This window comes from Apus apus, chromosome 15 (assembly GCF_020740795.1).
Source record: "Apus apus isolate bApuApu2 chromosome 15, bApuApu2.pri.cur, whole genome shotgun sequence".
Classification (NCBI taxonomy): domain Eukaryota; kingdom Metazoa; phylum Chordata; class Aves; order Apodiformes; family Apodidae; genus Apus; species Apus apus.
The window spans coordinates 15,233,504-15,248,546 of NC_067296.1; the positions used below are offsets into that span (position 1 = coordinate 15,233,504).

At 52.6% G+C, this 15,043-nt stretch overlaps 1 protein-coding gene across 1 annotated transcript; it reads left to right on the forward strand.

The window, feature by feature from the left end:
- Positions 1-14,505, forward strand: TTI1 (TELO2 interacting protein 1). Its single transcript, XM_051633089.1, has 7 exons — positions 1-2,378; positions 2,855-3,043; positions 3,567-3,712; positions 4,547-4,687; positions 5,540-5,744; positions 6,481-6,568; positions 11,330-14,505. Exons 1-7 carry the CDS (start codon positions 80-82, stop codon positions 11,562-11,564), a joined length of 3,303 nt encoding a protein of 1,100 aa, XP_051489049.1. The 5' UTR covers positions 1-79; the 3' UTR covers positions 11,565-14,505.
- The last annotated feature ends 538 nt before the right edge of the window (positions 14,506-15,043 follow it).

Consider the following 15,043-nt stretch of genomic DNA (forward strand, 5'->3'; position numbering starts at 1 on the left):
CTCCCCCGCGCCTGCCCGGTCCTGCCGGCGCCTCCCGCCGGGAGCAGGAAGGCCCGGCGGGCCCGGGCCCCGCCGCGCCATGGCCGCCTTCGACACCCCCCGGGAGGCCTTCGGGGCCCTGCGGCCCGCCTGCGTGCGGCTGGCGCGGGCACAGACGGCGGAGAACGCGGCGCGGCTGCAGGCCCGGCTGGCGGCCGTCAGCGCCCCGGCCCTGCAGGAGCTGCAGGAGTACGTGCTGTTCCCGCTGCGCTTCGCCCTGAAGCTGCCGGGGCCCAAGCAGGAGCGGCTGGTGCAGAGCGTGGTGCAGTGCATCGCCTCCGTCCTCGCCGCCACCTGCGTGAGGAAGCAGGAGCTCCTGCAGGAGCTGTTCTCCGAGCTCTGTAGGTGCCTCTCTGCCCCGTGCGGCCCGAGCACAGCGGCCCCGCTGTCAGAGGAGCTGAAGCTGGCGGTGATCCAGGCACTGCACACCCTGATGCATTCAGCTTCTGGGGACGTTATCTTGTCTCTCTATCAACCTTCCACCCTTCCTCTCTTAGGATTTGCTGTGTCTTTGCTTCTGGGCCTAGCAGAGCAAGAAAAAGCAAGGCAAATTAAGATCTCTGCTTTGAACTGCTTACAGGTCCTGGTTCTGCAGTGTGAGTGCCGGGAGCATCGACACCTGGATGCAGACGAGGCACAGCAATGTGGGGACTTGTTTGCTTCTTTTTTGCCTGGAATTTCCATTACGCTGTCTCGGGTCATTACTGGAGACATCAAACAAGGTCACAAACCCGCTGTTTCTGCCATCAGACTCTTTTACCAGATTGTTGGCTTGGTAATGGCTGATGAACAGCTTGCCAGAATCCCAAAGAATAAAGAAAAGCTGCCAGTGGAACAAAGCAGGATATCAGAACTGATGGTCCACAGAGGACCTGACTGGAGCAAAAGCACTGCTGAGAAACTCGGTCTCCTCCTGCATAGAATAGTTGAGTTTTCTTCAGTTCACCCTCACTGGAAGGTGAGGCTGGAGCTGGTGGAACTGGTCCACCACTTGCTGAGGAGCTGCAGCCGGTCGCTGGTGGGCTCGTTCAGCCACCTCTTGAAGGCCTTGGTTGGGCTGGTGAGCGATGAGAGCAGCGAGGTGCAAAGCAGGTGTAGCGAGGTGCTGCAGGACATTGCAGAGCAGAGGGTGGTGGCACAGAACAGGGCTCTTGCTGATGTCCTCTCCGAGAACCTCCACGCCCTTGCCACGGCTCTTCCTCGCCTGATGAGCTCCCAGGACGACGCAGGCAAGATTTCCACTCTGAGCTTGTTGCTGGGCTACCTGAAGCTGCTGGGCCCGAGGATTAACATTGTCCTCAACTCTGCGTCCCACCTGCACCGCCTGTCCAAAGCTCTGATCCAGGTGCTGGAGCTGGACGTGACGGATGTGAAGATTGTGGAGAACAGACGTGGGGGCAGCGAGAGCCCGCGGGGGCTGCCGGGCTCCCTGGGGACTGGTGCGTGGAGGGGCGGGTGCCAGAAGAAATACTTCCGCTTCTTCACAGAGGAGAAAGTTTTCCAGCTCCTTCAGCAAGTCTGTCGTGTTCTTGGCTACTACGGGAACCTCTATCTGCTCGTGGACCATTTCATGGGGCTGTACGGGGAATCGGGCGCCTACCGGAAGCAGGCGGCCATGGTCCTCAACGAGCTGCTGGCAGGAGCTGCTGGCGTGGGGGTGGATGTCCTGCAGGAAAGGGAAGCATCACTGACCACAGATGATCTCAGAGGGCCCATAACGTCCATTCTCGAGGAGTACACAGACCAGGCAAACTGGTATTTGCTCACGAGTATTGATGCAGAAGAAACAGGCCACGAGCAGCCCATGCAGCACGCAGGGCTCGCTGCTCGCCCGGGGGGGGCCTGCAGCAGCGCCCTCCTTCTGCCCCCAGAGCCTCCCGTGACCACCAGCACCATGAACAGCAACATCTGGCAGATCTGCATCCAGCTGGAAGGTGTTGGCTGCTTTGCTGGTGTCCTGGGGAAGGAGTTCCGGGTGCTTCTGCTCTCAGCTCTCTACCCAGTGCTGGAGAAGGCAGGTGACAGGACCCTGCTCATCAGTGAGACGGCGCTGGGGGCCCTGGCAGACGTGTGTGAGGCCTGCGGGTACCGCTCGGTGCAGTGTTTGATAAGTGAGAATTCTGACTACCTGGTGAACAGCATTTCCCTGAGCCTGCGCCAGCCAGCACACCAGCCACATGCTGCCCAGGTCCTGGACACTATGCTGAGGCATTCAGATGCCAGCTTGCTGCCTCTGGTAGAGGATGTTATCCAAGATGTCCTATCTACCCTGGATCAGTCCTACGGTCACCAGGCTCCCACTTTCCTCAGGGTGCTCCACTCTGTGTTGACAGCCTTAGGTACCTAAGAGACATTTACTTTGCACAGTTCGGTCCTGCTGTAACTGAGGGTACTTGTCTTTGGCCTGTCAATTGGCCATGGGGGATCTCAGGTATCTGAGGTGCTGATGGCAACTCTTTTCTTGGTGGGCCAGCTCTCAAGTGAAGATCACCCACAGCTTCCCCTCTCCACAACCGTTTCTGTCTGTCCTGCAGACTGACAGGAATGTGTCCTGTAGTGATTGGGAAAGGATGGATTTACTGCTCCCATAAATGTTCTGTAGCAGCACATGGGACTTACTCCTTTTTATCAGGGTTCTAATGTTCTTGTGCTATCAGGGAGGTCACAGTGATGTAACAGCAGGTGCCTGGGTCTCTAGTTCAGTCCCATGAGACTTGAGAGTCATGCTTGTCTCCTCTCCAGGACCGTGGTGCCTGGTGGACTTGCAGGAGGAGATGGTGATTGCTGAGTGTCACACCAGGTCCTTCTTTTGCAGCCCAGTGGTTTGGATCCCCCTGCAGTGAGGAGCACCCCCAGGGACAGGCTGCCAAAGGCCAGAGCGGGACGTGGTCCCTGGGGCAGCAGGTGCTGACGAAGCAGGAAGTGGAGCAGTTCTTCCTCAACTATATCAGAGAGAAGCAGGTGGCAGAGGGAAATCTTCCTGACACAGGGGAGGAGGAGGCAGGTCAGTGCTGTGCGTGACTGCAGAGGAGTGTGTTCAGTTGTTCCCGGTTTCCCTCTTTCCAGGATCCTGCTGCATTTTCCTCACCCTCCCTTAGGAATCCCTGTACCATTTTCTCTGGCCCATGATGCTACCACTCCCTTCTCACTTGGCCTTGGCAGGACATTCACATAGGAAACTTTTTAGTCTTTGCAGGGCTGTGCTGCAATCCTGACCTTTAAATGCTTCATCTTTAAATACCCAGCTTTTCATTTTTAATAAAAATCAATGGGAAATAAGTCCATGGTGAGAAGAGTCTGCAAATGTCAGACCAACTGCATTGTCCAGTAAAGAAAGCAAACCTTTCCTAGTCCCACACTCTGACCCTAACTCACAGAACTCAAGCATAGACTTCACTATATCTAAATATTTCAAAAAATGCCAAAGGCCTCACTTAGGAATTTGCAGAGTAGTTGTGGGTGGGTACTGTGATCTCCCAGAACTCCCACAGCATTTTCACAGCTTCAGTACTGGTTTTCTCTTCCAGATGAGGTTCCCTCCCTTGCTAAACTGGAGCCAGACAACTCTGACACAGAAGAAGCTCCCCTGCCCAGCCATGCTCAGTTGGCCAAGGATGTGATGGAGAGGTGCATCCACCTGCTGTCTGCTGGGAAGCTCCGGGTGCGGCTGCAGGTGAGGAAACACCAGCCCTGGGGGGCAGGGGGTGCCCCTGGAGGGGGCTGGCAGTTCATCAGCCCATGCATCTCGGGCTTCCTGCTGGGAGGAGGTCAGTGCTGCCATGAGCTTCTTCAGGACAGACCCTCCCAGTGCTGGCAAGAGACAGTTTTCTTGGAGCAGCCTGGTTTAGGAGTGGCAGCCAGGCTGAACAGAATCTTAAGGGTGGCTTCTCATCAGGCACCTTCTCTTGATGCCCGTGGTAGTCAAGGCTTGTGCCCCAGCCTTTGTGGAGGAAGCAGAAGCATCTTTCTCCCATCTAGGCCTCCCATCCCCCTTCTTCAGACTGATGAATGTTTCTGTAATCGCTGGGGTGATGATAAGCAGGACTAAAAGATTGGGTTTTTTAATTATTAAAATCCTTTTAAGGTGGCCTCCTTTTAAACTGCAAAGTGGGACAGAAGTGCAGCAGGAGGACAGACATGCAGGGGGACATAACCCAGATTCCTTGCAGAGCAGCCCCGGCCCCACCAGGGGATCCTGCGGCGGCTGCAGAGCAGCAGGTCCTAGTGCAGGGCTCAGCCTGCAGGATCTGGCTGGGAATCGCACCCTGGGCCCAGCACAGCCCTGTAGCCTACACATACTGCTGTGCTACCCATCCCTTTCCCAGCAGGCTGGTGCTCTGTGCACTGCCCAGTTATCCCAGTTCACACTGAGGTAACACTGTACCCTTTCATATTCAAACCCTTCTGGCTCCTGGGATCCCCAGCATGACACTGGGGATCCACCAGGATACCTGGTGCTGCTGGCACTGCAGCACCTGAAAGTCTGTTACCTGCCCCTCCTGCCCAGGTCCTGGATGTGCTGGAGCTCTGTGTGACTGTGCTGCATCCTCATGGAAACCATCTGCTTCCCATGGCTCATCGTGTCTGGCCAGCTCTCGTCACCCGGCTGATTAGTGATGACCCTCTGGCAGTGCTCAGAGCCTTCAAGGTACAGCAGCCAATCTCTGCCAGCAGCCTTCAAGCTGGTGCTTGGCAGGCAAGTGGCTCAGGCATCACTGTGGCCCATGAGAGAAGCATGGAGTTATTTTTAACGTGGTTGGGAACACAGGGTCACCCCCCCTGTGGTGGGCAGGCTTGTTCACCCCCACTGCAGCTTGTCCACAGGCAAAACCTTGACACTCTTCCTGGGGAAACAACCATATTGGTGGTTATTGCAGGGAAGAGGAAAACTTCTACAGCTTGAGCAGCTGTCACAGTCACCAGATAGTGCAACTTGCCCTCGCTGGAGCCACAATCTCAGCACCCTCCCTTTGCAAGTCACAGACTGAAGAGGAGGGATTGTTCCACAATTGAGGCCTTGGCAGGGGAGGGGAGAGGTTGGGCAGAGACTTGGCCACGTTACAACACTATTAAAGAGCTCCTGACCATGTCAGCTGACTGCCTGCTCTCCTCGAGTCACCAGCTGGACAATAAAGCATGTTTCCAGAGGCTGGTCCCAGGGTTTCACAGGGTTCCTCTGCTGTGCAGAATGGTTCATTTTAGACTCCCTCAATCTCAAGACAGGAAGGCAGTGTCTGTGCAAGCCAAATACAACTTAACCAGCATCTCAGTCCTGCCAACCAAGGCTACAAGCTCAGGCAAGTTCCAAGAGAGAACCATGTTCTGGCCATGTCTGTTGGCCCCACAGATCCCCCTGTCATTTTACACATTTAAGGCCTCAGCTGCAAGAAAATTACCAAAGGAGGATGAATGCTTTCTCCCCTGAGCTGGTGGGGATGGCTGAGCTACTCCCAGACCTGTGTGTGCACCTACCCTCCACTAACTGATGTTTCTCCACTAGGTGCTGTGTACCCTGGCTGAAAAGTGTGGGGACTTTCTGAGGCAGAGGTTCTCCAAAGATGTCCTGCCTAAGCTGACCAGTTCCCTCCTCAGCCAAGCCCCAGCAAGTGCCAGAGCTGGGCCTGTGTACAGCCACACACTGGCCTTCAAGTTGCAGCTGGCTGTGCTGCAGGGACTGGGCTCTCTGTGTGAGAAGCTGGACATGGGTGAGTAGCAAGGAAAACAGTTTGTATGAGCTCTCTGACAGACTTGCTGCCTCTCTTTTCCTCTCAGCTGACCACACCTGCATTTGCTTCTCATCCTTCTGTCCCATGAGATCGATTTCCTGATCTTCTCCAGCCTCTTCCCATTCAGGTCCTGCTGGGCCTTTATCCATCCTCTTTGAGAGCTCTGTATAGAGGGGCTCATCACTCTTTACTCCCCCAGGGACAAATGGGAGATAAGATTCCCAGCACCCTGTAAAACTGATTGCTCATCTCACTTGTGCATGAGAAGTGGGTATAAAGTGGAGTGCCTGGGTGGCTACAGCTGGGCCTGCTGGGCCAGGCTTTGTTCCTAATTAACTGGAGAGCTGGAGACCAGATAAGACTTCTGGCTGACTGGTTCCATTTTGGAGCACCTCTCTGGATCACCCTTTAAATGCAATACATCACATTCTACTGAATGAAACTCTCTGAAATTTTCCTAAGTTAAATTTCTGGAGCTGACTTTGATGAGGGAGAAGGCTTGCTGGCTAGTTGCTTTTTCTCCCTCTCTCAATGCCCTCAATTGCTTTCCTGGCTTTGCAGCACGGTGCTTGAGGGGTGAGGTCAGAAGAGCTCTGGGTCAGACAGTTCAAAGGCTCAGAAGCCTCTTGCTGCCAATTTAGAGCAGATTCTGTTAGGCAGCAGCAGCACTGGAGTAGGTTACCTCCTACCCTGCTTTTCTGTTCCCTTTCTGCAGGTGAGAGTGACCTGAATAAAGTGGCAGATGCCTGCCTGGTTTACCTCAGTGCCAAGCAACCCAAGAAATTACAAGAAGCGGCCCAGAGGTAATGTCTCTTAAATGTAGGTGTCAGGTGTGCAGTAATGTGGGACAGAGGGGGCACAGTCACCCCTTTCCTTCTGCACCTTTCCTATTCCTCCCTCTGGCAAGTTTGAGCCCTGCACAAGAGGGTCTCATGGAAGTTAGCCCCTTTCTCTGGTGAAGTTACTGCCCAAAGTGGCTGGAGAGGTTGGTGACCCACAGGTCACAGCTGATGTTCAAGTTACCTGACACAGCACTTGGGGACAGAGGGGAAGAGGTGCTACTTGCTTTTCTCTAACTGCCTCCTGTGCTGAAATAGTTGGGACTCTTGGGCCACTGATGGCATAAAGCCACAGAGAGGAAGACAGCTGTGAGAGGAGGTACCAGACATTGTATTTTATCACTTAATACCTTCTGCAGGCTGGGGGATTTACTTCTGTTATCCTTCCATTTCCCCTGGGCTCCTGTGGTGGCGTCAGCCCCAGCTCTGCCAGGTGGACTGGAGATTGTTTGGGAAGCTGTCAGTCTTGGCACCAGTCCTGCGTTGAGGAGGCTGGGAGAGGTTAAAAGAGCACAAACAGTTTAGGTGAACACACATCAGCTCTGTGGAGTGTTGACAGACATACTCTGCTGCTCGGTGTTCAAAATCCTGCTCAGCGTGTTCCTGCTGTCAGGATAAGAAGTGGCTGTTGTCATATGTTGCCACCTGGAAACAAGGTCAGGGATTTCAGTAGATAAAACAAGAACACACAAGGCAGGTAAGGAAGCCCTACACCTCTGTCTCTGCTGAAGGATGGGGGTCAAAGCCCTCTCATGCCATGTGGCCAACCCTCCCCTTCCTGGATGGGAGAGGAAGCAAGTGGAGCAGGGTCAGCAGGGGCTAGGATTCCTGAGGGCAGGCTGCTGGAAAGGAAGAGCTGCCGGTTCCCTGGGATGCCTGGGGCTGTTGTGTGGCTGGACAGGGGTTCAGAGGGAGCTGTACCTTTGTTTGTGCTCCTGCACTGGTGAGAGGAAGTTTATTTTTACCTCAGTGGCTTTTCTGGTGTCGCAGCAGGCTCAGCAGCAGCAGTTCCAGCGGGGGCTCCTCGCTGGGGGCTCACGTACCCTCAACACAATGCTGCCCTTCTCTGGGAAAGCAGTGCTGGAATGGAAAGCAGGACACCAGGATTCATCTAGATATTTGGAATCTTAAGCTTTTAAATCATTAACAAAGCAGTCTGAAAAGCTGTGCAATGTGCCCCCACAGCAGGGGCAGGGGAGATTCTGAACAGCCCTGTGAGGTGCCAGGTTGAGGAGCTGAGCTGTGACGCTCCAGCACTGGAGAGAAAGGGCAGGGCAGGTAACGGTTTTCTCCTGTATATTGTTTTTGTTCTATTTTAAGGGGAAAATGCCACATCACACTGCTCCCCCTGTGATGCACCAAACATTACCTATTTCACTGAACAAAGCAACCTCTTCCATGAGCAGCTCTCTCACGTGTAGCTCTGTTGGCCAGACATGTGCACTGGGGTGTGGATTGTTTCTGGCCTGGCACCAGCCAGGTGTGGGGCAGTACTTCTACTTTTGTGTGCTTTTTTGTTTGTTTAGTCTTGTCTGAGTCCAGGTCCTGGAGCCTGGATGGATCAGAGTTAAACACATCACAGTCACTTCATTATAATACACATGATAGGAGGTTTCAGCATGGAAAAGTCAGAATTAGTTTGTACCATAATGATCAGGTCTGGCACCAGGGTAAGAACCATCTCTCAGCACACCTCAGCTTCCCTTCCAGCTGCTTAACCACCAGATTCCTGTGAACTCCAGTCCATTTCCTGGCTCTCCATGTTCCTGAAGGTAGTCCTGCAAACTGACACACATTGTCACATGTAAGGCCCTTTCCATTGAGGCAAGGACAACATTATCATCTTGCTACATGAAAAATTCTGCATTTTAAATGCTTCTAAAAACAGACAGACCAGAACTAATCTTAGCCACAGCATGAGTGCCAACATACATCACATAACTCAGCTTTATCACTGCAGAAATCATACCAGGTTAAAAGATGTTTGGAATCAGCTTGCCATATTGATTTATACCAACTGGCCCTTGCTCAGCTTTTTGGATTCTTACTCAACTCATGAGTTGTGACCTGCCAAGAACAAGGTCAGGTCTTATAAAGTCAGCTGTAGCTCCAAGAACTTCCTGCACTGACTCAGTCAGGATTCTGTAGGTATGCAATGGGCTAAGGAGGAATTTTTGGCCAAGGTGCTGAAGCCACACAAAAAAAGACAACCAAAAAAGTAGTTTTGGCTGTCACCCAGGGACATTAACATGCCCCAAGGAGTCTTCTCAGTGCCATTTATGGGACCCTGTAGTTTTATTAGATGAACTAGTGGGAGTAAGTGAATTTTGTAACTGCAGCTTCATGCACTACTCAACAGGCAAAAATAGATGCTGAGGAAAAAAAAAAGAACTCCAGCATGTCTGAGGAAGAGAAAAATGGGACAATAGGCTTTATTATAAGATGGCTGCTGGGAGCATTCCAGGAGAGGAATATTATCCAAAGCTTGGGAAAAAAAATAACTGAGAAGTTTGGAAAGGCACAGGTAACAATGGATACACCTTTGCTTTCATTGAAAATAAACCAGTGCAGCTGGGGGTGAAGTGACCAGAAACACTTGAGCAGCTAAAGGTGGTGATGTGGGGCCCAGGGGGTGTAAACTGAAAGTCACAACATGTAAATCTGAGCTTCTCATCAATTCATTAAATTGCATCAGCCCAAGAAGCTTTTCACTTTTGGGGAACAAAAAAAAAAAAACAAAACCAACAAAAAAACAACTTTGAAGGAAAAAAGATTCAAAATATGTCACTGCCTCATGTCCACACTGCACAAACAGTTTTGCAGTTTTTCAGTTTGAAGGGACTGGTCTGAAATTTACACTTAATTCCTAATAAATGTTTACAGCCTGTGAAGTTTACCATTTGACCTTCGGGTCAGTCTGGTTAGGAATGGGATTATTTCCAGGATGGAGAAATAATTTCCTGAGTTCTTACTGAAGCCTGTGGTAAACAGTATCTAGTTAGTTGTCCTTTTCCCAGCCTCACAACTGAGCTGAGGCTTTGCTTAGGGCTTGGGAAAAGGGACAGCAACAGAACAGGCAAACTCTGCTCTGTGCTGGAAGAATAAGTTGTTTAGCATAACTGAACAAATATGATCTTTTTTAGGACCTCTTTAGACAGCAAAGTTGATTATGCCACGTACCTCTTTTGGTTGATGGTGTGGTTTATTGAATACTTATTGACAGCTGCCAATCGTGAGCTGAGGGACACTGAGCCAGGCACCTGCACAGGGTAAAACTCAAAATTATATTTCAGTTAAAAAAAGAAAAAAAAAAAGCAACAACAGAAAACAAACCTGGATTAACCCCAGGATTCTTTGCCATGGAAACAGGTTGCTTAGAAACTACCCCAGAGTTAGTTTGTAAATGTAGAAGTCAAGTTGTTCTTTAAGCTGCACAGCACTCCAGGTTATCAGAAGATAATCACAGGCCTCGGGCCATCATGGGCACCAGAGGAGGTGGAGTTCTCCAAGGACCAGCTAATCTCTTGAGAGTTGCTCTCTCCAGAGCAGCTGATTGCAGAGAGGCTGGAGAGCAGGGGACCTTTGCTGTGAATGGAAGAGGTGAAGTTGTGCCTGTGCCAGAGCAGCAGGAGCCGGCTGAGCGCAGCATTCCCCATTCCCCTGCTTTCTTCCCAGAAATTCGTCTTGCCTGCTCTTATCCACCCCAGCCATAAGGATTATTTCTCTGCAGCTGCCCCCCAGCACAGCTGGTGCATCAGACCCCAAGCCCAAAGGTCACCAACAGTGAGAACGGGCAGGAGGGGATGGGTAGGAGTAGATGATTCACATCAGCCATTTGCTCCTTTGCCCCTGGGAGCTTCCTGCTCTCCAGCAGGGCTGTCCACAGCAGCATCTTTGTTCCAGCTGCTCACAGCTGGACTCAGAAGTGTGAAGTGCATACTCAACAGTCAAACTCCCACCTTACCCGGGGTATTGCAATTCAAAGTGAAAACCATCAACACAGCAGTAAAGCATTAGAGGAAGTTGTCATTCCCCTCTTCCATTCTCTTGTTAATGAAGGTTGGTTGTGTTGCCTTCTTTAAAGAAAATCTTGCTTTGTGGAAGGTGCTGCTCAGAAGGAATAAAATTTGAGGCAGCTAATAAGGACTGGGATGAGGGGAAACCTCACACAAGCCAGCAGCCCTCGGTGCAGCATTCAGCTCTACCAGTGGTCCAGCCTGGCCAGCTGTCCAGAAACACCCTTGGTCTAACACCTCTGAAAAGGGACTGAGGTCCAGATGGGCTGGACCCTCTCACTCCCCAAAAACCCGAGTGGGCGTTGCACATGCACTACCTCTTTAAGAGCTCTGCAAGAGTGATGATGGTTCAAAACACGTGCAGAACTCGGCATCACCCCTCAAGTGTTTGGGACAGGCCGATTGTGAAAGCCAGCAGCAGCCTGTGATGCTGTGACCAGAGCCTGGGGCAGTTCCTCACCAGCTCTTTGATGTCTGTAACTCACTGTGCAGCGTAATAACTATTTTTCTCCTATTTGCCAGTAGATGTGAAACCACTGAACTGTCTTTTCTTGGGCACAGGAGCCATTTTAATGGCTCTCTCTGAGGAGCCTGCAGGTCTGTTCAACTGTCAGCAGTTGCAGATGACATAAAAGCTCTTTGTTAATGACCCTGTTGGGTGCCAATCCAAAGACCTTCTCCTTACTCTTCTTTCCCCTCTTTTCCAAAGTGTTTTCCTCCACTTAATGCACATGGACCCTGACAGCACCTGGCTCCTGCTGAACGAGGTCTGCTGCCCTCAGCAGTACAAGCCCCCCCACGCCAGCCTGCGGCCCGTGAGGCTGGGTGGGATGGGGAGGCAGCACAATGAGTTCACCCACAACGTGCTGCTCCTCCTGGAGCAGCTGCAGCAGCAGGAGAGTGTGACACTGCAGGCTGGCACTCAGGAGGCATCTCCTCTGTGATGGCCACACCACAGGACAAATCCACAGAGCACTGGAAGGAGAAAGAGGAACCACTGGGACAGAGCTGACCTGGGAAGATCCCGTCATCCAACCCTTGACTCATTCTGGGGGCAGAGGATGCCCACCCCAGGGTACTGCCCAAGACACCCTCCCCATGGGCAGGAGTTTTATTTTTTCTTTTTTTAAGCAGTGTTTGGGGATCAGGTGGGTACATTGCCCTGTTCCTCCAGACTTGTACTTCTCTGCACATGGTGCTTTAGAGAAGCCCGAGGGGCAAGGTATGTCTATTTCAAGTACAAAGGGAGAGTCATTTTCCAGAAATGACATCCCAACACTGAATCCTTGGGTGCCCCTTCAGCACCCTTCCCCCACCCCTCTAACCTCCTCAAAACTGTGCTATTATTCCCTCCTGTTCTCAGCAGGACTGGGACTGCCAACTAAAAACAGGCTTTTTCCAGCCTTCACCCTTCCCAGGGAGAGAATCTTGTTTGGGGTGCACTAGAAATCTCATTTTTAAGATCAGTTATTATCAGAAAAAGTTAAGATGCCTTTCCAATAAATTCCTCAGCAGTATTACTGACAAGAACAACATGTCCTCTGAGAAACATCAAGGCTGTTCCTTACACTGTGCAGTTTGCTAGGACTGGCTGCTGAGACCAGCCACACTCCCCAATTCCCACCACTGAGCTGAGGGATATTCTTTAGGAAAACATCCCAGTTCCCAGCTTGAAAGTGCTGCAAGGCTCCTTGGCCCCAGGGTGCCTGCCCTTCCCATGGGCCATTTCTTAGACCTCTCAGATTTTTAGCACCCACCCCAGGGAGAACGAGGTGAAGCACCTACCTGTGCCCCAGCGGGACATGGTGGGATGGTGCCAGTGGTGCTGCTGGTGTGAGCAGGTTCACTTCAGCAGGCACAGAGCAGCAAGCAGAGGGATGGTGTTTGGGCTCTGCTTGCTGCCCCTGCCACAGGGCCTCCCCTCTAGAGCACAGCAGGGGCTCCCAGCTCACCTAGAAGCTGCTGCAGCCCCACCAGCTCCTGGCTCCATTCCCAGGGGCAATCCACAGGTGCTGCTTCACTCGGTTGCTCACACACCCACTGGCTCCTGGATTCATCAGCATCCCCCAGCACAACTCTGGCAGCCACTGCCTGCCAGCAGGCACTGCTGAAGTGGTTGTGCTGCTGCAGCAACAGGACAGGCCTTGACTGTCAATTTGGAAACAAGCTCAGAAGTGCAAAAACCAAAGCAATAAACTGACTGTGACACAGAGCAGAGTCTGTGTGGTGCTGGGGATCCCACTGAGCGCCCACAGCACATCCCAGCTGTTGGGACCAGGGGCACTGCTGCCCAGTTACCAGCTGAGGTTCCCTCCCCTTGACTCCCTGCTTTTACTCAGGCTTTACTTCTGGTTGCTTCTCCAAGAAAAAAAAACAAGTCAGTGGTTTTTTACCAGGTAGGAACAAGATGCTGTTCAGTTTTTACCCTTTTATGCTTTTTAAAATGTATATTCAGTGCTTAACACTGGGTTGGATTTGGTACCAAGGAACCCTTCAGAGCTGATGTGACAGGGGAGACAGGCCAGGCAGAAAGGTGAAATATTACCTTTGGTCTCCAAAGCCCCCGTAGGGTTGGTGCAGAATTTTCTGGATTGCTGTAGCTCTTGATCAAACTCATCCATCAGGTGCACACGCTGCATCCAGCCTTCAGCTCTGGCTGGAGCTCACACGTGGGGAAGCAGCAGCACGATGGTGCTGGGGGCTCCTGCCCAAACCATCTGCTCCAGCCTCTGCTCCCACTGCCTCTCCCTGCAGCATGGGGCTGCCCCTTGACAAGGGGAGCATTCCTATGGGAAACCTGTGCCATCTTCCTGCAGGATGGTACCAGCCCAGCAAGAATGGCTGGGCTTCACCACCTGATCACGGGCTGCAGAGGGAGAAGGCATTTATCCACACAAGCTGTTTGAGTTGGTCACCTCCAGGAAGCAGAGGGATCCCAGCCTTGCTGGATTCACCTGTTTTGAGACAAGGCAAGCCTACAAGAAAAAGCAATAACCTTTGTTCTGGCTTTTTTAGAATAAAGTTATACATGTTTCTGAAAGGAAAAGCATAAAACTAAACAGCATCTGCAGCACCCAGCACAGCACTGGCTGCTGCTCCAGGGCATGTCCCAGTGCCCAGGAACCAGCCACATCCTCCAGCTGGGTCCTCAGCACAACTGACTGCACCCAGACACCCACCAGGGCACAGCACTGGTTTCTCCCAGGATTTTCCCCACAGCCCCTGCCCCAGTCAGTGCCACGGTGCAGGCAGTGGGGAGACACTGGCCTGTCTCAGCCTCATGGCCGCCTGTCACAGCTCCTCTCAGCTTCATTATCACCCTGGCTTTATTACAGGCAGAGTAAATTGCTTTTGTCTGGAGCAGGATAATGGCCAGAAGAGTGACTGGAAATGGCATTTTCATGAGGCTGGTTCCTCCCCAGCAGTGACCAGCATGCTAAGCTCAGCCAAGTGAGCCCATGGGCTTCTCTGCTGCCCTGCACACACCCTCCTCCCCACATAGCACCCTAAAACCCACCAGGTTCAAGACCAAGCTGGGGGCAGCACCTTAGGGTGCAGGAAGGGTGCCCAGCTCCAGCCCATCCTCGCCATCCCAGAGGAGACCTGGCCTGAGCAGGCAGCTGCCGAGGCTCAGCAGGAGGGGCTGCCAGACACCTGACCCCCAGCACCCTCCTCCACACACAAACCCAGCCAGGAACACGGGGAGACCCTGCAGCTGGGGGCGCTCAAACCAGGACACACACACAGCCTACAGGGGTGGGCAGTGCTGCAGGGTCCAGCACACACATCCACCAGGGTCCTCTTCTCCCCCTCCTGCTCCCAGAATTTCTTATAAACTCAGCAAAACTAATATCTTCTAATAAAACTTGTTATTTTTAAAGCTTGCCTCTAGGTTTTGCAAATGACTACATCACACAGCAATTTGTTTATTCTCCATTTCAGGTGATTTTCAGCTTTTCACCCTCCCCAAAGCAACTCTGGCCCTTCCTTTTCCTCCTCTGTAGACTGGTTTTTATTGCACCAGTGCCCAGTACCCCCTGCCCCCTCTTCTCCCCGCTCAGCAGCACGGTTCCCTCACCAGGACCATCCAAGCGCAGCACAAAGCCCCGGGCTGTGCCGGGAGGGCTGCTGCGCTGCCGCCGAGGCTGCCTGTGGCAAAGCAGAGTTCCCAACAACAGCCTCTTTCCCTGCAGCTGCTCCGTGTTTCTCTCCCAGCAAAGGGCCCTGCGTGTTCACAGCCTCCTGAGCTGTTTGCTCCTTGTCACCACATCCCCGCAGGTAAAGCCCACAGCAGGTCCCAAAGGAGATTTCTCACTCACCAGCCACATCCTGCCCTTCCTCTGCCACCAGCACTGGCTGACACCAGGCAGAGACAAGACCTTTGCCCTGGGAGCCCAAACAGGGGTGGCACCCAGGGGATCTG